Source organism: Pongo abelii, chromosome 6 (genome assembly GCF_028885655.2).
Source record: "Pongo abelii isolate AG06213 chromosome 6, NHGRI_mPonAbe1-v2.0_pri, whole genome shotgun sequence".
Classification (NCBI taxonomy): domain Eukaryota; kingdom Metazoa; phylum Chordata; class Mammalia; order Primates; family Hominidae; genus Pongo; species Pongo abelii.
This window is the reverse complement of record NC_071991.2, coordinates 69,740,356-69,767,038: the sequence shown is the minus strand read 5'-3', so window position 1 is coordinate 69,767,038 and position 26,683 is coordinate 69,740,356. Positions and strand designations below refer to the sequence as shown.

The 26,683-nt window shown below is 35.3% G+C and overlaps 1 protein-coding gene across 1 annotated transcript in view; it reads right to left on the bottom strand.

Moving 5' to 3' along the window:
* Positions 1-26,683, bottom strand: part of AGMO (alkylglycerol monooxygenase) — a 371,459-nt gene that overhangs the window by 237,380 nt on the left and 107,396 nt on the right. Inside the window, exon 4 of the mRNA XM_024250091.2 lies at positions 5,764-5,867. Coding sequence (XP_024105859.1) covers positions 5,764-5,867 — 104 coding nt within the window. The remainder of the gene's footprint in view (positions 1-5,763; positions 5,868-26,683) is intronic.

Genomic DNA, 26,683 nt, shown 5'->3' with positions numbered 1-26,683 from the left:
CAGCCATCCCATTACTGGGTATATACCCAAAGGACTATAAATCATGCTGCTATAAAGACACATGCACACGTATGTTTATTGCCGCATTATTCACAATAGCAAAGACTTGGAACCAACCCAAATGTCCAACAATGATAGACTGGATTAAGAAAATGTGGCACATATACACCATGGAATACTATGCAGCCATAAAAAATGATGAGTTCACGTCCTTTGTAGGGACATGGATGAAATTGGAAATCATCATTCTCAGTAAACTATCGCAAGAACAAAAAACCAAACACCGCATATTCTCACTCATAGGTGGGAATTGAACAATGAGAACACATGGACACAGGAAGGGGAACATCACACTTCGGGGACTGTTGTGGGGTGGGGGGAGGGGGGAGGGATAGCATTGAGAGATATACCTAGTGCTGGATGACGAGTTGGTGGGTGCAGCGCACTAGCATGGCACATGTATACATATGTAACTTACCTGCACATTGCGCACATGTACCATAAAACCTAAAGTATAATAATAATAATAATAATAATAATAAAGAAAATTCAAAAAAATCAAAAAAAAAGAAAAAAAGAAAAAAATAAAAAAAATTAAAAAAAAAATAAATAAATAAATAAATATCTAACATGAAAAAAAAAAAAAAAAAAGAAAATATCCTGGAACATTCTATCTATCACATTAGCTGCCCCTGAAATCATTATTGGGTATAATACTTGTATTTTTATTTTTTAATTGCTAATAAAAAATAATTGCCAATTAAAAAAAAAAAGCAGTTAGCTCACTATTTTCTGTTCAATACTAGCTTTATAGATAAAACAAATATGTTCAAATATATTTTATTGCAAAAGGTAAATAAATTATATATCCTATACTGTAATTTTTGGAGTGTCTATTAAATAAAAATATTTAAATAAATGACAGATTTAAGTTATTTCACACATTGTGCCTTTTATTAGTTTCACATTGGCCTGACCCTAGTTAATTTAGCAAAAATATTTCCATTGCCAAATTTATTTTGACAACTATAATACTTTTTATTTCATTCATTTATGTAACATACATTTATTAACCACTAATTCTGTAGTAGACACATATATACTAGGTATACAGCAGTGAAAAATAGACTAATTGCTTTGAAAGTTTACAGGCCAACATAAATAACAATAATGAAAAGTGTTAACTACTACAATAGATAAATGCAAGGGTTTTATGGAACCAAACAACCAAACAAATACCAAAATCTTCCCTGGGCGCAGTGGCTCATGCTTGTAATCCCACCACTTTGGGGGGTTGAGGCAGGTGGATCACTTGAGGCCAGGAGTTGAAGTCCAGCCTAGGCAACATGACGAAACCCTGTCTATACAAAATACACAAAAATTAGCTGGGCATGGTGGTGCCCATCTGTAATCCCAGCTACTCAGGAGGCAGAGGCAAAAGAATCTCTTGAACCCAGGAGGTGGAGGTTGCAGTGAGCTGAGACACACCACTGCATTCCAGCCTGGGGGAAAGAGTGACACTTTATCAAAAAAAAAAAAATTTTTTTTTGGAAGGATAGAACAATGAGAGGTAAAGGGAAAATAATTTTCCAGGCAGAGGTAATGGCATGTGCAAAGAAATAGCAATGCATTATGGCATGGTAGATTGAGAGAAGTGAAAATCATTAAATTGGAGATGGGATGAAAATGGGGTGTGTGGAAGATGAAACTGGAGAGACGAAACCAAGTTTTGACTAGCTCTGCATGTGATAAGGAGTATATTATATTCCTTTCTCTAAACTATAGGCAGATTTAGCTTCATTCGAATGGTGGTCTGAAAAGGAAACAGTGGGTGATGGGTTGAGGGATAAAGAATGAAAAAATGAAGAGTTTCTTTAAGATAATATCCAATTAAAAGTAATATTGGCTGATACATTTATTGCTCTTTATAATACTCTAGGATTCCCAGGAAACAATGTCTATTGTTGATGGCTCATTCTACTATTTTTTCTATAGTAGACATATAACGTATAGTGGCTCTGAGTATAAGCACGTACACATGCACGTGTAGCTGTGTTTTTTAATAAACTATTTATTTTATAATAGTTTAATATTTTCAGAAGTGTTGCAATAATAATAACTCTCTTAAAGTGTTGTCCTGTATCCTTTACTTGGTTTCCCCTACTGCTAACACATTGTTATGCTGCATTTGCCACAACTAAGAAATCCACAGGTACATTAGTATTAACCGAATTCCACACTTTATTTAGATTTCACTAGTTGGGATTTTGTATGTTTAATCCCTAATGTTCTTTTTCTGCTTTAGAGTTCCATCCAGATAAAGTATTTTCTTTTTCACGCACTTTAGTGGCTTTGCTTTGAATATAAAATTTCAGCATTCAAGTACTTTATCTATAATGTCAGGAAAAAACTGAAGTTATAATCCTGATACTGTTATATTTTATATGACATCCATGAATTTAAACACATTTTATTATTATTATTTATTTTATTATTAGCAAATTGGATAGAGTATTATTCTTAAGACATGATAGTAAGATGTATAATCAAAGATTGAAGTGGCATGCAAAACCATATATTGCAGTGTATATGCAGTAAAGAAGTCTCACTTAAAATGGCACTCTATCAATAGCCCTCTTTTTTGGTTAGTAATATTAAGCTTAAAATTGGCTTAAAATGCAAATAATACGGTTAGAAATTCTAGAAAGTCGAATTCTTATGTGTAACTTCTTCAAAAGTTCTGCTGTTCTAATTTTCGTAGTAATATGGAAGAAATATACTTAATTTCACATTTCAATGTGAAATGAGCTTAATTTCACATTTCATTTCACAAATCAATTTTCTTTTCAGAGATGTGGCCCATTTATTATTTGTCCTAAAATACATTGTTACCTTGGTAACTGCTAAATTATAGGCCTTATGTAACAATGTTGGTGAGGAAAATCTTAACAAATGACTCAACAAAAATGAAGAGACCTGAAGTGTGCTTTATAATTTTGATGTCTAGAAAGTCCTCTTAGAAGCCTTTAACCATCACAGGCCCTTAAAACATCTCTCCTATCTTCCAAGGGACCTAGAAATGCTAGGTAAGAATCCAGGCTGATTTACAATCCCTATATCTCATTTCCCACCATGCGAGTTCCTGCATTCCCCTTCCAAAAATATTTAGCAGCTTGTCATGCATTCTCAATGTTCGTTTCCTTATTCAGCACATTCCCTAACAACATGGCATGAGTTTGTAAAGATAAATTATTCTGGCAATAAAACAAGTGTGAGCCTCATTTTACATAGATTTTTGCTGCTTTGTTACTTTGAATGTATTGACTTAATAAAGAAAAGGACACAAGAGAAACCAAGACAGAGATTACAATAAACTGGACTCAAGCTCCAACTTGGCATTGTTCAATACTGATGTTGTGGGCTTCTTTAAGATTCATATTTATAGCTTTGAAAATAGATGACTTAAATATATCATCTCCAAGATTTCTTCTAGTTCTGAAGTCAATGATGCTCTGATAATTTTTCCCTTTGATAATTCCTCAGGTAATTAATTAACTAACTGCACTGATTTCCCCAGAGCAACTTCAAATGCAGCTACTTCCTTTCTTGGAGGCTTTCTCTTTGAAAATGCAACTACTGGAGATTTCAGTTGTCTTTAATAAGAGAGAAATATGTAATTCAGAAGACAGTAAAGATTTTGGAGACTGTAATTTTCATCAGCCATATATCCAGCTTATATATTCGGCCTTTTGAAAAGGCTGTATTAATGCAGCAATTTCTCAAGAAGGGAGGATGAACAGTACCCATTTCCTCCATCACATGCCCTGTTTTTCTCCCCATTAACTGTTCTGAAGCCTTAGTCCAGTCTTGAACTATGCAGCTGTAAAACAGGCAGTGATTTTGTTTGTATTTAATCATCCAGAGTTCCAGCATAAGCTATAGGTTATGAATACATACATATTTACTTTCCACATATATTGCTTAGAAGTGTTTCTTGAATAGTGCCTTCCCTACCAAAATTCACATGTTGAAATCTGAGCCCTAATACCCACTAAATGTGACCTTATTTGGAAATAGGGTTGTTGTAGAAATAGTTAGTTAAGATGTGGTCATGCTGGAGTATGGCGAGTCCCTAAACCAATATGCCTGGTATCCTCCTAAAAAGGACATGTGGACAAAGAAACAGGAAGATCGCCATGTGAAAATAAGAATTATGTTGTCACAAGCCCAGAAAGAACCAGAAACTAAGAGAGAGAACCAGAAAAGATCCTTTCCTAGTGCCTTTATAGGAGCATTGCCCTGGCAATACCTTGATTTTGACTTGACTTGTGGCCTCCAGAACAGTGAGATAATAAATTTCTGTTTTTTTAAGCTACACAGTTAGTAGTATCTTCTTATGGCAGCTCTAGAAAAAGAGTACAAGCATCACCACAGGTGTATGGTGTGGGAGTTTGAGGGTGAATTCCTGTTAAGATCCATTCCAGGAAATGTATTAGTACCTTCCCTGGCTTATAGATTTGTTTTGCCTATGCTGCTGTTTGGGTTAGCACACAAGCCAGTGTATTTTTCTGTGGCTTATGAAACATCTGGTTTCAAGTACTTGGCTTTATCATTTACTAGCTGTGTAATTAACCTCACTGATCTTCAGTTCCCTGAGAATGATAATACTTGATCTAGAGAACCATAGGCTTATTTATGAGAATCAGAAAAGATAACATAAGTGAAAAACAATATGGAGGCATGTAGAAGAGCATTTAGAGTGTGGAGATTAAGATCAGGGGTCCTGGAACCAGGCTGCAGGAGTTCAAGTTCTACTTTTTCCTTTATTAGTGGTGTGACTGAACTATAGACTCAGCTCTACTATTTTAAAATAAGAGCAATAATAATTTCTGTGTATGAAGGCTGTTGTGAAGATGAAGTAAATCAATATATAAAGAGATTTTAGAAGAGTGGCACATAGTACATACTTATTAAATGGTATCTAACAAAAGTACCTTGCAAAGTATTTTGAACCATGGAAATGTTTGATCATTATAATTTATAGTTAATAAATAGCTTATTGATTTTACACACCAACATTAAGTATACATGATTACTGATTTTACACATCAGTTACTCTGACTTTCTAGCTCACTGTTCAACATACATTTCAGTATCATGTATTTTCATAACCAAGAAGAGCTAAGCAAGGAAGATGACAAAAAAAGGGATGTTATCAAGTAGATCAGGATTTCCCCATGAGTCAAAAGAACTCTACAAGTAGAGGCTATTTCTGGTATTCATTAATCTTGTAATTTCCTTGTGTGAGAATATTTTAGAGCCAAAAATTTTCGGATCATGATATTGATCTATTAGGATAACAAAAAGCAAAGCATTCAACTAGATTTTAGAGAGTTAAAAAAAAAAACTGGTAAAAGTTTTTACTGAAATCCTTGTTTACATATATTTGAATGGAGATACCTTATCTATACATCACCCTCCTGGGTTACAGTAAATTAAAAAATAGCCATTCACTTTCTCACATTGCCGTATACTTTGAGTTTCTGGGTCAAATAAAATGCTTCTATTGAAAAACAGCATTTGCTTCATGTGTGTCTGGCCTTACAGAAGGAAAAGAAAGATTTTAGCATCTGGCTTTAGAAAGAAGAAAGAAGCATTTTAGTAAAACACCTTCTATTCGTTTTTTTTTTTTGAGGAAATAGAAATAGCTGAGACTTAAAAACAAATTGGATTGCCATGTTTATTCCATTTCATACAACTTACCCAGGAAGTATATATCTGGAGGACAGACTGTCTCAGTGCTGTGGATAAGTTATAGTCTTCAGAACTATGATGTGTTTGGTGTCCGGCCCACATAATATTAACTTCTGCAAAACACATAATTTGCAATGAGCCATGAGAATAAGAACAAAACAACTTCCATTTTTAGTTATGCATGCTTCTCTGTTGAGTGAGGAAGAAAAATCTGGAACATCTCTGTAAAAGCTGGCCAATATAATTATAATTAAAATATGCTGCCTGAAATAATTTTTGGAACCAGAGACTGTATACGTTGTAAATAAATAAAAATGAGAGCATAGCCAATAAATATGTATAGTTTATATGTTATAATTAAATGCCTCCAACAAACTGACATTAATTCCAAAATTTATACTTTGCTAACATATTATAATATGACAGATTATAAAAGCTAGCTGGTAATGTTGTGACAATACACTCAACGGATAGTGATGATTTTTCAGTGTGTGATAACATGTTTCTAACTAAAGAAAAATTGTCTGATGGGAGAAATTGGTATGGAAATTTTGGAATAAAATATTAATGAAACTGTTTCCTCATGGCTTTCTGAGTAGTCTCAAAATCTGTCGGAATAAGAAGCAAAGCATAGCATAGTAATATTTTGCACTAAGTTCTCAGGTACTCTTTTATCTATAAAAAGATATTAGCTAACAGTTACCTATGGTTTTCCCATACCTTACCAAAATACTAAACCATTTCTAAATTTTTCCACATAGTTTTATTTTTGTTCATAAAAAAAGAAAATGATTGTTGTTTATTTTCATCAAGCACTGTACAGATTGCTCTCATACTGTCTTGGAATTCATACAGACTCCAAAGAAGAGTGGCTTTTAAAAAAATTTTTACAACAAATATGACACTGCATTGATCCCCTAAGTAGTTGACAGAGAATAGCCCAAGTCATTTTTTTATTCTGCTCATATTTTTAAAATTGTATTGCCATTTTTCATTTCCTAACAAAATTATAGATCAAAATGTCACATTATACTCTATTCAGTTTAAAAAAAATGTTCTTAGCTAAAGTAACTTATGTTTAGTCTTTTGCTACAAATCCAGGAAATGGCATTAGCTATGTGACATGATCATCATATCCTTGCCAGTATAGGTTAGAAATATCTTTTAGGCTTGGATGTATAGGAACTAAACAGTGAACTTAGAACTGGAAATATCAGGTTAATTTTCTTTGCAGTTGCCGTATACTGACAGTTAAAATGCATAGTACATAGTAGAATAATTTTAGAAGTTTTTATGAAAATCATGGTCATATATATGTATGTGTGTGTGTATATATATATATATACATATATATATTCTATCTGGGTAAATTTTGGCCATTGCTTTCAAAATGAAAGTTCTCTGAACAGTCTGTGTAGAGAATTACCAAACAAAATTGTTAAAGAAAAAAGGTCTTGGTAAACAAATGATAGCTCATAGATATAAGAAGGACTTAATTCTGTATAATAAGGAATATTATAAACAGAATTATGGTTAGTCTTATTATAAACAGACAACAAATGCCATTTTTATTAAAGTCATATATTTTTCAGTGGAACATGTATTGCCATCAACCATCAGCAGATATGGAATTTAGATCCCAATTGGTTGGTGATTTAATTATTTTAATCACTTGTAGGAAAGACATTGTATTTCTATGCTAGCAATTAAGGAAATTGTTCTTACACAAAAGAGAACTACTTCATCATAATGACCTCTAAAAATATCCAGTCATAATTTTTGAAATAACACAGAACCAAATTATCTGGTTTATTGATAAGCCTAATGGCTGTACATAAGAAATATACAAAGATCCTTGTGGCACTTTATATCTTCAGATGTTAGGTGGACGTTGAGTAAGAGGTAATAAATTTGATGAATACCCTAAAGTTTAAAAACCGCTTACAGATAGAGATCCTGAAGTAATCTAAGCACCATTTTCTCTTTAGAACATACCCACTGCTGAACATTTTATAACTTATGACTTATAAACCTTCATTAAAAATCAATACATTGTCTAGTTTTTGACCTGTCAGGATTTGTTTTTAAAAAATTCATTCTAATGCATCCACAAAATGAGTTAACAAGAGGATGAGCTAATCAGATGAGGTTCCATTAGAGAGTCATAATATATATTGGGAGCCACTTCCTTATACCCTCTACAGAAGCTAAACGGTGAAACAAAGAATCCATAAAGGTGGAGGTTAAAGATCTGTCTTTTTAGTTGTTTCAAAAGCATTTACTTCCTATCACAAACTGTGTGTAACACAACCCTCATTCAATGAGGTACAGCTGTGCAAACAGGGCACAGTAACAGGATCCTACCGCCCCACCTCCGTCACTTTTCAGAATTGGTAAAAAAAGAAGGAATACTGAATTTGTTTCACAGTCTATATTCAGCTTATTGGAGGTAAATTATTTTCAAAAGTGATTATAAAAATGCATTTTATGGAAAGTTATTCCAGTAGTTCTTTTGTGAACAAAATGAGAAAAACTTAACAGTGCATTTATATGATCATCTTCCCTAATACTTGAATTGATGAATTATCTGTTTAAGAAATGAAAACAAATATTAAGGAGGAGAAAAAGATATTATTTAGAATAAGCTTCTCTCTGTGAAAGACTTCATATAATTATACATTCTGTTCAATAACATTTTTTCTATATGAAAATTATAGACTATGTTAATACATGTATATATGTTATTATAATTTTTCAATGATATAATTAGGAATGATTATGCTGCTTTCTAGTGCCAAACATAATTCTATATATTTTATTAATATATTGGCCAACACTTCCATTCATTTGGCCAAAATTTTATGTAATGTGTGTGTGTGGTCTGTGTTGTATTTTTGAATTTCTTTTTCAATTTTTTTATGAAGAAGTAACTTACATACAACAAAATCCATCTTCTTTTAATGTTCGGCTGTATGAGTTTTTAACAAATGCAGCTGTTTAATGATTACTGCAATCTAGATACAGAACAATTTTATTACCCCAAAGAGTTCCCCCACCTCCTTTTTGTGGTTGTGGTAGACAGACTTCAAGATGGCTCCCTGCTTCAGATAATTCAAGTTCTGGACTTTGAACTGATAATGCAGTGGGATGAAACTTTTGGGAACAGGAAAGAAGTGAGTGTCTTTTGAATGTGGGAGAAATATGAATCACTGAGGTCCAGAGCGCTAACTAGGCAAGGCATCCTCTAGAATGGACGCCAGTGATTCCTATCCAATGGTATTCATGCCTTTTATAATCTCCTACCTTTGAGTGTGAGCTAGATTTAGTGACTTTCTTCTAGTAAACAGAAATTTAGCAAAGATGATGGGATGTCACTTCTGATATTAGGTTTTAAGAAGACAGTAGCTTGTGTCTTGGGTGTCCTCTCTTATATTCAAACACTCTCTAAGAAAAGCTGGCTACCTTGTTAATGAGCTCCCTCTGAAGAAATACATATGTCAGGGAAGTGGGCTAATCAGCCAGCAAGGAACTAAGCTCCTCAGTCCAAGCCCCATGAAGAACTGAATTCTGCCCAACAACCATGTAAGAGAGTTTGGATGCAGACCCTTCTCCATTTGAGCATTCCAATGACAATGCAGTTTGCAAAGAGCTGAACGACTCACAGCAACCTCCTGAAAGAACTTGAGCCAGAGATATTCATCTAAATTATGCCCCAGTTTCTAACCCACAGAAACTATGAGATAATAAAGGTTTCTTGTTTTAAGCTCGTAACTTGTTACAAGCAATAGATAATTAATGCAGTGGTCAAAAACCTCTCACTCCCACCCCCACCCCATTCTCAGTCTCTAGCATCCAATGATTTGTTTTCTTTCCTTTTAGTTTTGCCTTTTTGAGTGTATCCTACCAATAACATCATACAGTATTTTTAGCCTTTTGAGTCTGTTGTCTTTTTTCATTTAGCATAATGCATTGAAGATCCCTTCATTTTGCTGTTTTTATGAATAGTTTTTTCCTTTCTATATTAATATTCCACTTGAATGACTATATCACAGTTTTGTGTTGTTTTTGTCTATTCACGAGTTGAAGAGCATCTCAGTTGTTTCCAGTTTTTGACAGATAAAACTTCTATCAAGTAGTTATCATAGAGGTTTTCTGTGGACATGAGTTTTTATTTCACATGGGTAAATACTTAGGCGTGGGATTATTGAGCTGTATGATATGCCTACATTTACCTTGTTAAGAAACTATCAAATTGTTTTCCAAAGTGGCTGTGCCTTTTTTTTTTTTATTAGTACCAGCAGTGTGTGAGAGTTCAAGTTGCTCCACATCTCTGGCAGCACCTGACATCATTAATTTTATTTGTATTTATTTGACAGCCATTATAATAGGTATGCAGTGGTATTACATTGAAATTTTAACTTAGATTGCTGTAATGGCTAATGACAATGGCTGTATGTACCTAATCGCCATCTATGTATCTTCTTTTTGAAGTGTCTATTCAAAATTCGTGCCCATATTTTAAATGGGTTGTTTTCTTAAGTTTTGAGACATCTTTGTATCTTCTGCATAAAAGTCCTTTATTAAATATGTGATTTGCATTTATTTTCTTCCAGGCCGTAGCCTTTTTTTAAAATAGTGTCATATAAAGAACAAAAGTTTTAATTTTCATGAAATCCAATTTATATTCTTGATGGTTTTATTTAGTTTTCTGGTGTATATAATGAAAAACAAAGGTAATTTTGGAGAAATTTTTCAGAAAAATTAGAAATATCTAAATATCCAGAATCTAACCCTCCTACATATATTAAATATCTAAAATGCACCTTAAAATATGTTCTCTCATATTTTGTCATCTATGAAATGGAGGGAAGTGATCCTTTATGTTAATTCAAGACATAAAGACAAGTCTACAAGAAATTTTCACAGACATATAAGATAGCCATTTAATTCCCAATAGTGGGCAGGCCAACAAGTCTTGGCGCAACCTTGGAATGATGATGTTGGTTTCACTCATAATCTGGAAAACTCCCTAGTTACAAAGGAAGAAATATTATAGGCCTATTTGCAAAATGGTAGTGATGCTTGACACCACTAAAACCGTTATTGCTAGCACTTTATGCAACATTTAGCATATTGTACAATGACTATAGAACAGAAGAGCTATGCCTTAGTCCATTTTGTTCTGCTGTAACAGAATACCTGAGGCTGTGGAATTTGTAATAAACAGGAATTTATTTTTCACAGTTCCTGTGCAAGTCCAAGATCAAGGCACTGGTAGGTTAGAGTTCAGTTTCTGTGCTTCGAAGATGGCATCATGAATGCTGATTCCTTCTAAGTGGAAGAATGCTGTATTTTCCCAAGGCAGAAAAGCAGAAGAGAGTGAACCCACTCGCAAAAGCCCTTTTATAAGGCCATTAATCCATTCTTGAGGGTGGAGCTTTCATGACCTAAACACCTCCTATTAGGCCCCACCCCCTAACATTGTTACATTTGTGATTAAGTTTCTAAAACGTGAATTCTGTAGGAGACAAATAGTCAAACAACAGCGAGCTGCATGAGTCTAGAAATTACTTAATCCAAACTTTTAATTTTGTAAAGAAAATAAAATTGAAAGGAAGAATGGAAAAAAAGAGTTTTATTAAAGAAGGAGAACATGTTTCTCATTGTTCTCTTTCTCAACAGTGACTTATTTGATACACTCTCTCCTCTTTTGGATTTTGTTTTAATCCTTCAGAAATGGAGGTGACTGGGTTCAAGTATTCTCTGGGACAGTCATGGCACACCTTTGGTAATTTCAATATGTAAAAGGGATTAAAGAGCTCAACACATGCTATTAAATGATAGTGCGAAATTTCTTGAATTGTAGCAACAGTCTTTAACAAGATATCTAAACATAAAATATTAAGTTTTAAAGTTTAGATTGAAAACAATCATCCCTTTGAATTTGGAGATGCCCATATAAATGAATCCTTTAAAAGTTTATTTTGTCTTTTCTTAATATCAAAGCATAGTTGATAAATAAATATAATAAATAAATTGAGCTAAGTAAATGAAATAAAATTAGTAACAGACTCAAGCTACCAAGCTAAAGTCTAACTAAAAAATATAATAGCCCATGAATAACAATAAATATACACTAATTTCTTTCACTATTTTTATTCATTGAATGAACTAGAAGTGTCATCAATTTTATCATCATAACTCATTCACTTCCTATAGCAGCAAATAAAGTTGGTGATGATAAAAATAAAAGGCATTACTAATTCATTCAGTAAGTAGAAACTTATGTCTTATAATTTTTCTATTCTATCCTTGCTCACTTAATATCAGAACACAAATTAGGTATATCTAAAACTACCAAATTAATTAGAATAAAATTTGTAAGTTGTCTGGGCCTCCATATTTTTGTTCCACACATTTTGTATATTTGTATATATCCATATGTTCGGCATGATAGAAACAAGTCTTCTGAAGGAGCAACCAAATTTTTTCCTTTTTTTTTTGAGATGGAGTCTCTCTCTGTCGCCCAGGCTGGAGTGCAGTGGTGCGATCTCCCCTCACTGCAAGCTCTGCCTCCAGGGTTCACCCCATTCTCCCGCCTCACCCTCCCAAGTGGCTGGGACTACAGGCGCCCGCCACCATGCCTGGCTAATTTTTTGTTTTTGTATTTTTAGTAGAGACGGGGTTTCACCGTGTTAGCCAGAACGGTCTTGATCTCCTGACCTCGTGATCCGCCCGCCTCGGCCTCACAAAGTGCTGAGATTACAGGTGTGAGCCAACTTGCCAGGATGTTTGGCCACATGTAGACATCAAATAATGTCTCTAGAAGAGTAAGCTCCACGAGTCTTTAGGAGTCACTTTAGGATGGCGCTAAAACTGTGGCAAACACTATACCGCCCATTTATTCTATCCCATAATCACACTTTAACTCATTTTTTCTTTTTTATTCATGTTCAAGTGGAAGCTTTTAAGTTCTAGTATGCAGAATTTAAAAAAAGATGTCTCCATTTGTGTGACGATATTCTCAAAATTTAAACAAAATAAAACGATAGATTTCTAGTATGAAGTAAAAAGTACCTTAAGAATTTATCATCTTTTCAACCTAAACTTTCGTTTTCATACAATCCAAAAGCAAGAACTAATATAGTGCTTATTGTCATTTGAATAAAATACTTAAAAATCTAAATTATGTTGATGACAATATTATTAGTAATAATAATAAATATTAGTGATTATAAACACATAAGAGTAAGAATGCTCATCATGTAGGGAATATTTAGAACACTTTACAGTGTTCTACATTTCCCAGAACTGAACTAGAAGGTAGATATTTATATAGTTTCCATTTTATAGATGAGGAAATGGAGATACAATAATATTTAACGACTTACATAAAGTAATGATTATTATTCATGTTACATATTAATACTTTTTTATTCATTACAGAGACTGTATTTTCTAGCCCCTTACCACCTTGATAGGTTTATGGAACTGTTTCATAATGATGCAGTGTGAGTGATAATAACATGTTTTACTTTGAGCCAAGGTAAAGAACTCATGTGCCTTCTTCACGGTCTCTGTGTTCCTCTGCAACAGCAATCAACATGACGAATATTTAGCAGAGGGCACTAAGGCCCTAGGGTACGCAAAGACACCAGATGGAAGGATTCTGGGTCCCTGAATGACAGCATGGAGCACAGTACCCCCTGACCCATACTGAACCAGGCTGTGAGTGAAAAGTAAATATTCATTGTGCTATTTCACTGGGATTTGCTATTGCTCAGTGAACTAACTACAATATATCCTCATTATTAATTTGTTGTTATTAATACATGTGAATGTGATGCAATAACCACAAATACAGAGTGATTTATCAGTCTATCTTCTTAACTCAGTTTCTTACAGACTGTGCTCTATAGGGAAAGCATTTCCTAGGAAACTAGTAAGCTGGTACCTATGTTTTTAAAAGTAACCAACTAGCATAGCTCAAAATCACATATTTTCTTATCATCAACCTTCCAAAATTACTGCTTCAAAGAGATGTCTATAGAAAATCGAGAACATGACCGGGCACAGTGGCTCACACCTGTTATCCCAGCACTTTGGGAGGCCGAGGTGGGCATATCATGAGGTCAAGAGATCAAGACCATCCTGGCCAACATGGTGAAACCCCATCTCTACTAAAAATACAAAAATTAGCAGGGCGTGGTGGTGCACACCTGTAGTCCCAGCTACTAGGGAGGCTGAGGCAGGATAATCGCCTGGACTCAGGAGGCAGAAATTGCAGTGAGCCGAGATCACACCACTGCACTCCAGCCTGGTGACAGAGTGAGATTCCGTCTCAAAAGAAATAATAATAATAAAATCCAGAACATATCCTGTAGCTTTTTCCTCCCTCCCTTCTTTCTGTACCTTGAATCATTCTTCACTTCGTACTCTGCCCCTTGCCTTTGGGCAGTTGTGTTTAACAAAACATATCAAAGAAAGAAAAACAGGGCTCATATCTTATCAGTAGTGGTTGCAAGTCCCATTTCCATTGTCCTCTTACAGTGCCCACTTATTTTCAACATTGTTTCTGGTCTTACACCCTTGTTCTTTGAGCATCACTGTGCTTTGAAAAGCCCAAGTCTGGCTACTTGTTTTTCCCAAAATGTAGGTTAATTTTTTTATTGTGGACCAAAGACCCACCATTATATTAGTTATGTATGGTTTTATTTTTCCCTTTACTACCTACAAATACAAAGAGTTGGGTGATACAGTGTGAAACGTGCCAGATCAAGAAGCAAGAGCAAGAACTTTCGAACTTTACCAGGAGCTCATGCTAGGAACTGGGATGAGACCCCCCGACCCTGTCTCTTGCTTCCAATCTCTCCCCACAGTTTATCTAACCCCTTCCAAACTAGAGCCCTGTCCAAAACCACAAAACACCAAACCAGCTGTATTTTGAAAATAAATGTGTATTTCCTTTCGCCTGCCTCAGGCAAGTGAAAGAGAAAGTGAGAGGGGGTTTCTGATCTCACTGCAAAAACAGAGAAAGAGAGATGCTTGTGGGCTTCCCAAGCTTAAGGACTAACAGCAGTCCCCTCTTAAAATATTATTAAATATGGTACTTATGTCTGATAAGTACCAGTATTTCCATTTCATGATGAGTTATATGTCTTTATACAGGCAGATCTGAGAACACAAGCTCACAAACATGCATTTTGTTGAGAAAAGGTGCTTCAAATTCCTAAAAGCCAGTTTACAACCAAGATTTTTAAATACCACTCAATCATAGGAGATTATTGCTCATATATATGTTTTGGAAACCAGAAAAGGGAAGAGTGAAAGCGAATCTGTGAAGAGAAGGGAGAAATGAGGTACATTTTCTCAAGAAATTAATGAGACAGAGAAAAGCCACAGTGTAATTTGTATACACACATACGTTGCGTATGTATTGGGCAACTCTGTATATATTTATGTATATTTGCTAAGGTAGAAAGAACAGGTATAAAAACACGCATAGTTTCATCCTATTTTCCATATTTAGGTGTTACAGATAGGTAGTATGGTGCTCATGGTTTCACCTATAGGCAGATAAGAAAGAAACTGTGTTGGTTATGTGTGAGAGCCAAGAGAGCTCCACCTTACAGTCATCATTCAAAGCAGAGTGAGCTTTATTACATGTTGCCAAACTCTGTAACACTTGCAACCCAGGAGATGAAGTGATTGCCTACTAACCACTAAAAAATGTGTAATTTTTAACTTTATTGTCCAATCTATTACAAAGTTATATTTAAGATTAATGGAAAGTAATGTTAAGGGGTAAGACAGTCTGATTTCAAGTTATACTCCTCTTTCTCTTAGCTCCATCATTCCCATTTGTATCCATCACTAGTCATTTGTGTGCTGATAATAGCCAAGACCCAACAATTACCTAGATCTCTGGATTCGAACTTAAACTTCCTTAGCCCTAGGCCATGGGTCTGGCAATTTGTTAGGGGATCCTAAATAATATTTTTGATGACATGCATAAAGAGCTTTTCCTCCCTCAATAGACTATGTGTTATTTAAAACAAAGCATTCTAAAGTAGTATGAATATTGGAATTTCCAGAAATGTAACAGGCCAGTGAAGAAATATTTTTGGATAAGGGAGTTTACTACACTTCTCAAACATAAGGAAAACCAGTCTTGTACATAGGAAAACTGTCCTTCTCTGCAAAAGTTGTCATGATTAGATAAAAATACTTTTAAATAAAAGTTATCAGTACTACATTATAAAATAATTATGAATTTGACAATTTTTATGTTGCATGAAAATCTTTTATCTACTTAATGAAACCAAATTCTGGTGCACTTTGTTCCTGGTTGTCAGCAATAACATTAACGCCATGACTTTCGTTTTGGTGCAGTTAAGGATTTTATCATGCTTAAATACATTCAAAAGGAGTTCACATGCTTTACATAGATTGAAAGCAAGAAATCTTCCAAAGTGTTTAATGACATATATTTGGCAGCCATAATAACCTGAGTAGCACAATTAGGAGGCAGAAATCATGGGAGAACTCTCTTGATGTCAATAGAGTTAGCTAGGATTGGCAAGCACTCCTACGACGCTCCTCCCCTGCAGCACGTTTGCCTGCGGTGAGACACAATGAACTTCTGCCATATTATATTTGGAACAATGCTTTCTATAATTTGTCTCCACAAGCTACAGAATCCATTTTGAAAGGAGACCGACATAAGGAAAGCAAAACAACCAGGAATTGTTAGGAAAAGACAGGAAAGTAGAAAAAAAAAGAGCACTGAAATCACCAGGTAGAAAGTAACTGCAATCTCTCTTCATTCCTCCCTAATGAGCCTCCTGAGTGGATGTATATTACCGCTGTCAACAAAATCTTACCAGGATCTCTTTGCTACTAATAAGGACTTCCTATTGGTCTTAACATTTGTCTTAATGTCCTGAAACTAACTTTAGAACTTCATAGCAAATGAGTGTGGCTTTCAGAATAGAAACTTTCAGTGTTACTGAATTTGTAAGGAATAAGGCTGTGTCCAGTGAAAGTGCCAGATTGAATCAGAACTGAATGTCCTCATTGAAACAGTTTGGTCTATCCTTTGTGAATGATGTCATATACCTTAGCATTGTTAGTGGTCTTTGAAGAAGCAATCTGCCCCTGTGACAGATTTCTGTCTGTGCATTTAGAAACTCTATTATTACCAATTATAGATGTTGTTATTTTGATGACTTACTTTGTTCTTTCCTCTATTCCTTTCATGGTACTCCTTAAATCTGAAAGTATGTCTGGTTTTAAAAGTGACATACCAATGACTATCAGGTCTTGCTACAACAGGAGGAAGAGGTCTTATGTAATATTCTTTGACTTTTTGGCATTGAGAGATGGAAGGTTTTATGTAGGAACATTTCCCCCATTATTCTAGTACAGATAACCTCATGTCGTACCCCTTATATTCCCCAACCTTGACCCTTGAATGACATTACATCCAAACCCAAATCTATTTACTAACTGAACTGATTCCCTTCTGCCCATGCTTGCTCTTTTTGTTTTTTGATCTCATAGTGATACAGGAGGAGGGCAGGGAAGTGATGGGAAGGGAAAGGCATGGTCCCTGGCGAGGGCTCCACCCCCGGGGCCTCTACCCACAGACCTAGGTGAGGACAAGCACTCCTGCCTTCACGCCCAAATGTTGCATTTCCCAAGACCATCCTGGCCTGCCACACCCCCATCCTGTGCCTAAAAAACCCCTGAGACCCTAGCGGGCAGAGACACAAGCAGCTGGACATCGAGAGAAACACACAAGTAGAAGAAGACACAAGTGGCTGGACGTCAAGAGGAAGGCACCGATGTAAGAGCACACCAACAGATGCTAGCAGGCAGCAGGCCATCAATCAGCAGAATGATGTGGAGTTTGGCTAGGGAGGTCAGAGGATAGCCTGGGCCGCTGAGTGGCCCCATCCCAGGGAAAACCAACTTCCCACTCCATCTCCCCTCTGGCTTCCCCATCTGCTGAGAGCTACTTCCACTTAATAAAACCTTGCACTCATTCTCCAAGTCCACATGTGTTCCAATTCTTCTGGTACACCAAGACAGGAAACCCCGAGATACAGAAAACCCTCTGTACTTGTGATGAGGCGGGGGGTCTAACTGAGCTGATAAACACAAACTACATACAGACGGCAAAACTAAAAGAGCACATGGTAACACATGCCCACTGCGGCCTCAGGAGCTGTAAACATTCACCCCTAGATGCTGCCATGGGGTTGGAGCCCCACAGCCTGCCCATCTTCATGTTCCCCCTAGAGCTTTGAGCAGCAGGGCATCAAAGAAGCAAGCCACGCCCATCTCATGCCCTGCAAGGGGCCAAGGGAACTTTTCTTGTTTCAATACTTTGACTATTATACCTTTAATCACTCCCCTCCTAACCCCCACCAAGATTTCATTATTGTTTTTCATCAGTCCACTGTATTGTCAGCAGCCTTCCTTTGCTGTTCTATAACTACCTCCCTAGATTGATGCCTTATTACCTCATCACCATTAACAGGTATTCAGTGAGCCATATCTGTATATGAGATGTGCTCTCCATGTGCACTCAAAATCTAGTGCAGGCATCAGCAAACTGTCACCATAAAACAAACCCTGCCTACCACCTGATTCATACAGCCAGAGAGCTAAGAATGATTTTTACATTTTCAAATACCTGAACTAAAATCAGAAGAGTAATAGTTTATGACACATAAACTTTATATTGAAAAAATCTGTATCTTCCTCCTTCTCATGTACCATTCTCTGAGCTTTTTGAACACTCTCAGCATTTTCTTGGTCCCCTCTCCTTTGCCATCTGTCAAAGTTCTTCATCTTTCAAGAACTATTGCATATGTCATTTTCTTCAAGAAATTGTCTTTAGCCCTCCTCAGCCAAAAGTATTATGCAATGCTTATTATCCCCAGGTAGACCTAAGGACAGTATTAACATTGCTAATACTCTACTATTTTGTATCCACCACTATTTCATAAGCTTCTTAATGAGAGGGAACTTATTCATCTTCGTATTTTCCACAGCATCTACCATTGTGTCTTTATATAGTATCGAATATATTTTTCTTAATTAAACATATGCTAATCAGGTAAAATTGGTTCATATCAATGATCAATAACCATGTCACACTATTTTATTTGCTAAATACATGTATTTTTGTTAGCAAAGTTAATCCTTTTTGTAATATTCCTTTCCCTTTACACTGATTCCTTCTCCCTAATTTCAGTTATATCCAAACATTCCACTTTGGAAATGTTTGCTTGACCCTCCCATTCCCTAATTTGTTTTTATCTCCAGCATGAGAAAAGAATGAACTATTTACTCCCTTACCTCCCATTCTTTCTTAAGCTCATTGTTAATGTCACTTGAATCTTTCCAAAGCAATTATTGGCCTTCTTGCCAAAACCAAAGGCCTCCGTTTAGATGCCTTTCTATTTGAACTTTCTAAAACATTTGACCACTTCTTCTGTTTTGAAAAATCTTTTCCTTTGGTTTGAGTAACATTCTTTGCTCCTGATTCTCCTCCATCTCTGCTCCAACTGGGTGCATTTCCGTGATTTCCTCCCTTGTTCTCATCTAACTTTAAAAGATCAACTCTTGTTTTTCTCAACTCCTCACTCTGCTGCTTTTTCCTGGTTGTCCTATCACCTACAATGACTTCAATAAGCACATATCCAAAAGTTGATGGCTCCCAAGTGTGTATCTGCAGCTTTCTGTTGAACTCTAGACCTGATTTCCTTTTGGAAATTATATGCATATTATTCTCTGAATCTATCTCATTGCCTTCGTGCTTTTCCCCTGTTTTACTTTCTTGCTCAATGACATTATCATCATCTTGATCACCCAGGCCAGGGAGCTGACATCTAGGGAGGACTTCAAAGATAGAACTCAATCTCAGAGCTTTATTGTATCTTTCTGACTTCTCTTTATGTATTTGTGCAGTTCTTAGCACATAATCAAGGCAAAAGCCAATATTTTTGAATATTTTTTTAAAATACTGAACATTAGCTTGTGATAGTGTCTTTTAAAACACTGTAGCGAACATGTCTAAAACTTGTTTCTTACTAACAAATGATTGTATATTTAAGAAAACTATGAAGAAAAAAGTGAAAAGGCAAAGGTAACAAGGAATAACATCAGTATTGGTGTAGGTCAATAATAATGTGTAAGATATTCTTTTATCAAAGATTTGATATTTTAAAGGAAAAGTTCATGAAGAACATTCAAAACTATATTGGACACATTAAACTTCTATAATGATGAGATAGCTCTCAAAGAATATTTTCTTCTATTTTAACAAAGTACATTCAATATTATCATATGGTATATTGCTGTTCCTTTGGTCCTGGGGTTAGAATATCAAACTTGGAGCCCATCCCCCTGTATGCTATTTATAGATTTCTTAACCATTTACAGGATGCCACTACTAGAGCTACCTCATTTGCTCATAATTAAGCTTATCCCATGATAAAATTAATCCTTAATTGAAGATATTTAACAGATCATTTTTGATACACTTTTGAGATTGGGAAAATATGAATGTGATAGATTACTCTTATTAGTCATAGTTTCTCTTCAGAAACATCAAACATAAAAAAACAAAAAATATGACTACACCAAATGTCCCAGACATTGTTAAGCTCCCAAATAGAGAAGAAAGAAATCGTCAAGACGTATAGAGATGTTCATGTGGTTCTGTTGCTATGTAATCCTCACCTGTTCTTAAAATCTAAAGGAAGTCAATCATGGCTTCCATGAACCTCCTCCCTGCCTCTCTTTTGACACTCCAAAGATGTATGGTCCTACTGTAAACTGAACTTAATCCTATCCCAACAAATACAAGAAAAAAATTGTTATTGAAAAAATAACAATTTCCTTGCAGTACCATTTTGTATTTACATATCATTTTGAAAACAAGTTGTTGAAAACATCTTATAATATCATTAGTGTCAGGAAGTGTTATTTTCTAAACTATTGCACATGTGATGAAGATCCATTAAATTGCAAAATATTTAAAAGATCATGAAGCAAAATATTGTCAAAGCCTAAGGCCCATGTAGAACATTCAAATAACAGCGAGTAATGGATATCTTGCCTTGATCTCTGAGCTTTGCAGTGCAATGTGAATTTGGGCAGCCACAAATCTATTCATAGACAACAAGACAAATTAATATAAATTAAAACAATGATTTAAGTACATTTCTCCTAGTAATTCTCTCTTTCCCTGTGATCAGCTTGTATGAAACACTGCCCATCATAAATAGATGCAATTATATAAGTCAACTTAAAAATATCAATAAGTGACCCAAAAAAAAACCCCCAGCTCTCCTGGCATTGCAGAGTTGCATAATATGATTTCTTACAATGATATCACATTTGATGCTGCAGGCCAGGTGAAGCAGATTAACTGTAACCAAATTGCATTCTTCTGTAAGGCCAGCTGATATGCACATGTAAAACATGAGACACACACATACTTTGAGATGAAATTAAATGATTCTCAAATGCTATGCCATACATAATTCAAACCTCATAAACATCTATCTACCTTATAAAAATAGATTGCATTTAGTTGTTTTTCTAAACAACCAACATGGCAATTTAAGTAATTTCAGTGCATATTTATCCTTGAGATACTTATTAGAAAACTGCTCTGGTAGCATTTTTGGCGGTTAGATAATGCCTCATTTGTTCTTTGTAAAGAGTTTTTATTTTCATGTGTTTTTTCTGGGCTGTCTTTAAGGAAAGATTGATGTCTGGTGTCACTGCTAGGAAGTGCAAACTGTTCAGGTTCACTGCAATCTATATCCTCATTCTCTTGCTCTGCAGGATATCACCTACTTTGTCAGCCAATATCCAGAAGGGAAGTTCTTTAATGGCAATAAGTGATCCCAATGACATCTTCCCCACAATGCTCAAAACTCTTAGTAGTAGTTGGACACTGAGGCACCAAACGATGAGATGAAAGGGAATAAATGAATATTGTAGCTGAAAGGTTAGATAAACAGCAGTAGTACTCTTCTAGCAATGCTAAAACAAATTGAAAAGTCAAAGTTTCCTCTATCATTAAAAATTTTCCTAAAACATCATCCCCATAATAACCTGGGAGAGTCTCCATCGACTTAATGACATTCTTGACCCTTTTTTCCCAGACGTAAGAGTTTAGTGATCAATTGTGTTAATAATAGCAATTGTCAGTATGCATTTTAGAAGTAATTTCTACATTATAACATGTTCCAGCTACACCTCCACCCCTATGGAGAATAGAGCAATAGGAGTGAACACTTGCAACATAAGTAAAATGAAAGAAATTCACATAAGTTGACATAAAACAGGTGTTTAAGAACCATTGAACCCCATAGTGGGATAAAGTGCTATTATAGAAGCAAGACATTCAGAAGCTGTGTGACCATGGCAAAGTCATTCAAAGTCTGCAATGTTCTCATTTCTTTTCTTTTTTTTTTCTTCTTCTTTTTTTTTTTAGATAGAGTCTCACTCTGTCACCCAGGCTAGAGTGCAGTGGCACGATCTCGGCTCACTGCAACCCCCACCTCCCAGGTTCAAGTGATTCTCCTGCCTGAGCCTCCCAGGTAGCGGGGACTACAGACACGTGCCACCACGCCTGGCTAATTTTTGTATTTTTTTTTTTCAGTAGAGACAGGGTTTCACCATGTTGGCCAGGCTGGTTTTGAACTCCTAACCTCAAGTGATCAACCTGCCTTGGCCTCCCAAAGCGCTGAGAGTATAGGCGTGAGCCACTAGGCCCAGCCTACAATGTTCTCATTTCTATGAGTGAGTTAAAGTATTATCTTTCATAAAGAGCCATATACCTATATTCACAATATCAAGCAGAAATAGAATGGGGGGTTTTGTTTCTTACAGATTATTTGAATTTTGATTGATATAAACAAAAATTCTTTTGATTGCTTCAGGTTACAAATGTCAAAACCACCAAACCCAGTGAAAACAATGCACTGTGTAAGGATTTGACCTTGGTCTTATTAACCCTGTGCTTTAAGCAACAGACCTAATCCTTTGAACCATCCAATGTAATGAACTGCTATGGTCTGAATGTTTGGGTCCCTCCAAAACTCATATGTTGAAATCCTTACCCCAGAAGTGATCCTATTTGCAGATGCGGCATTTTGGAGGTGGTGCCGTTTGCAAGGCTATTTGGAAGATAATTAGAAGCTTAGGGAATGGGATTAGTGCCCTTCTAAAAGAGACTCCAAAGAGATCCTGCACCTCTTCTGCCATATGAGTTTACAATGAGAAGATGGTCATCTATGGACCAGGAAGTGGGCCCTTACTAGACACCTAATCTGCTGACACCTTGATCTTGAACTTCCTAGACTCTAGAACTGTAAAAAATAAACTTCTAATGTTTATAAGCCACTTGGTTTACGGAATTTTGTTATAGTAGTGCAAAGGGACTAAGATATGAATGTTAATTCAATTTCAAGTAAAAGCTTTAAGCATAAAAGTTCAAACTGACCCTAAAAGCAATGACTGACTTCTCTATAAAGTTTAAAAACTTTTTTTTTCAGTTTTTGCCTAGGCCATTGCCAAGATTTTAGAAAATATAAGCAAAAGTCTGCCATAATTTTAAATTTTGCTTTTGAATTAAGAACACCATAAATCCACTATTTTTTAAAAGATGGAAGAAAGAGTAAAGACTGAAAAAATGTGTGCAGTCAGCTGTGAGGAGAGTTGAAGGTGGTTTGAAGGTGAGAAATAAAAGATAACATAAATTGAAAAATTAAAATATGTAGAGATCTGGGCAGGTACCTGAGATTATTTTTGTCAGTCCTTACAATGTGTTAGTTCTTATTGTCACTGTTTTAAGGAAGAGGAAATTGTAGAAATGACTTTTCAAGATCATAGCTACTAAGTGTTAGAGCTGGAGTTTAAATTCAGACCTGTTTGGCACCAGAGCTGGCATTCTTTCTGGAGTTATGATACAGGTATTTGCCCTCTCCTTTCTATGCGAAAGAACCTACAGATAAGTAATGCAAAGTTTGTTGTTTAGATGGAAAAAGAAGAGCAACACCTTCACACAAAAAGGTAAACAATAAAAAATAGTAAACCACTAGTGCCAGATTAGTTGTGCAAACATTATTTATAATGAAGTTCAATGTACAGCTGAGACTTGATTGACCAAGTTAATACTCAGAAACGGATAGAGTTCTGTCTGAATGTTAAAGTAATAATTTCCTACAAGCCTGAAGTTTAGCGTATTAAGAGTGCTTCTCTCTCTCTCTCTCTCTCTCTGTTCATGTATACACATGTACAGCCATGTGCCACATAATGCTTTTCTGCTTAAGGACAGACCACATATATCATAGTGGTCCCATAAGATTATAACACCACATTTTGATCATCCCTTTTCTATATAAAAATATGTTTAGATATACAAATAATTACCATTGTCTTACAATTGCCTACATCATTCAGTACAGTAACATGCTGCACAGGTTTGCAGCCTAGGAGCAATAGGCTATACCATATAGCCTAGGTGTGTAGTAGGCTATACCATCTAGTTTTGTGTAAGTACACTATGAGGTTTGCATGGCAGAATTGTCTAACCGCACATTACAGTGCAGTATATTGGTTATAGTTTGCCTTCTTTCAGAACATAGACATTGATATTAAACCAGTAGATGTTGGTTTAAAAGTACTACTTAGTTTTAAAAAAATCATGTTATGTGCATTTTTAGGAACTGTTACTAATGAGTAAAGTGAAGTCTACAAAATATAAACAACTTAATAATGTCCCACTTAAAAAGAAAAAATAGGATTTGAACATCAGTTGTTTTAAATAAAGAGGTACCACTTAAATCACATTTTAAGAGCACTTCTTTTCAAATTTAACAACAAATAGTGGTAATACACAGTCACTTAAAATGAATTTCTGTTCAACTCTTTTTTTCCAATTTAATTTGCATAATCATGCAACTTGGTTATTTAAAACCCTTAGTAAATTTTTAGTAAAATATTACAAATGTAATTGATTGCATCAACTAAACATTTTAAATTTCTATTTCAGGGCCGGGTGCAGTGGCTCACGCCTGTAATCCTAGCACTTTGGGAGGCTGAGGCGAGTGGATCACGAGGTCAGGAGATCGAGACCATCCTGGCTAACGCAGTGAAACCCCGTCTCTACTAAAAATACACAAAATTAGCCAGGCATGGTGGCGGGCACCTGTAGTCCCAGCTACTCGGGAGGCTGAGGCAGGCGAATGGTGTGAACCCAGGAGGCAGAGCTTGCAGTGAGTCGAGATCGCGCCACTGCACTCCAGCCTGGAAGACGGAGCGAGTCACTGTCTCAAAAAAAAAAAAAAAAAAAGAAAAGAAAAAAAATTTCTATTTCAGTTAATTAAGCTAATTAAATTTACTGAAAATATTAATTTTTCCTTAACATATTTATGCTAGTGCTCTGAAAATTTTACTACAAATATTTGTTGAAATATTTTTATGTAGAAAGAAAAGACCAAGACTATCTTTTATTATTATTATTATTATACTTTAAGTTTTAGGGTACATGTGCACAATGTGCAGGTTAGTTACATATGTATACATGTGCCATGCTGGTGTGCTGCACCCATTAACTCGTCATTTAGCATTAGGTATCTCTCCTAATGCTATCCCTCCCCCCTCCCCCAACCCCACAACAGTCCCCAGAGTGTGATGTTCCCCTTCCAAGACTATCAGTGTAGTTCAGAGAAATATTTACACAAATAATGTTATGAATTTTGGTTTGTCAATTCATAATCACACACATACATACACACACACAGCATGTCTGATATTATTCTGGATGCATAAAACTCTTGTCTTCTACAATTTGGCAAAAATATGTGCCTGCAGAAAAAAATGCTCATGAATGTATGTAACGTCCTTTGGTTTTACTGAAAGGCCTATTGCTGACTTATTCACTCTCCTTTAATAAAACCAACTTATTAGGCAAGTTTCTTACATTTGAACAACACAGAAATCCAAACATGAATATTAATTATAAAATTAAATAATTTTAGGCAATACTTTGGATGGGGCAAAAATGAAATTAGAACTAAAGCAAGAAAAAACTTTAATAGATTATGCTAACTGTTAATTATTTAATAACTTTGTTTTATATCTGTGAATAATGAAGGTAAATATGTTAGAAAAATTGCCTATTGTCACATTTTACTATATGAACATTTAAAAAAATTAGCAGGAGATATTTAAATTCCATCCTTTCATCTCTTTCATCCAGAATTTTAGCTGGGTTTCTGTAGTCCTTTCATTAAGGGAAGCAGGCAATTTTATAGAGAGAGGTACATAGATACATATTTGTCAATGGAAATGAAACCTGATGTGATATAAAATTATTTTCAGTGTAATGGAAAATCTAAGACTCAGAGAAGATGTTTATAATTTTTCCCTATATTTTAAGAAGATAAAACAATTCCAATCTTTATAAAATTGGTGATGAATTCTGGGTAATTATACACAATAGTTAATAGAGAGTGTCTCAGACTATTTGGGCTGCTATAACAAAATACTTAAAACTGGATAATTTATAAACAATGGAAATGTATTGCTTACAGCTCTTGAAGCTGGGAATTCTAAGATGAAGGCACCAGTAGATTCAGGGTCTAGGTGGGGGCTTGCTCACTGTATTCTTACATGGTGGATGAGCAGACAAATTCCCTCAGGTCTCTTTTATATCATAATTAATAAATATTTTTATGACCCCTCTATTTGTAAAACACTGCTTACCCTACACAAAAATTAACTCAAAATGGGTTGAAGACCTTAGTATAAGAGTGATAAAAGAAAAATTTTGGCCAAATTAAATTTAAAGGAGTTTGAGTTATGAATGATTCACAAATTGGGAAGTCCCCAGAAT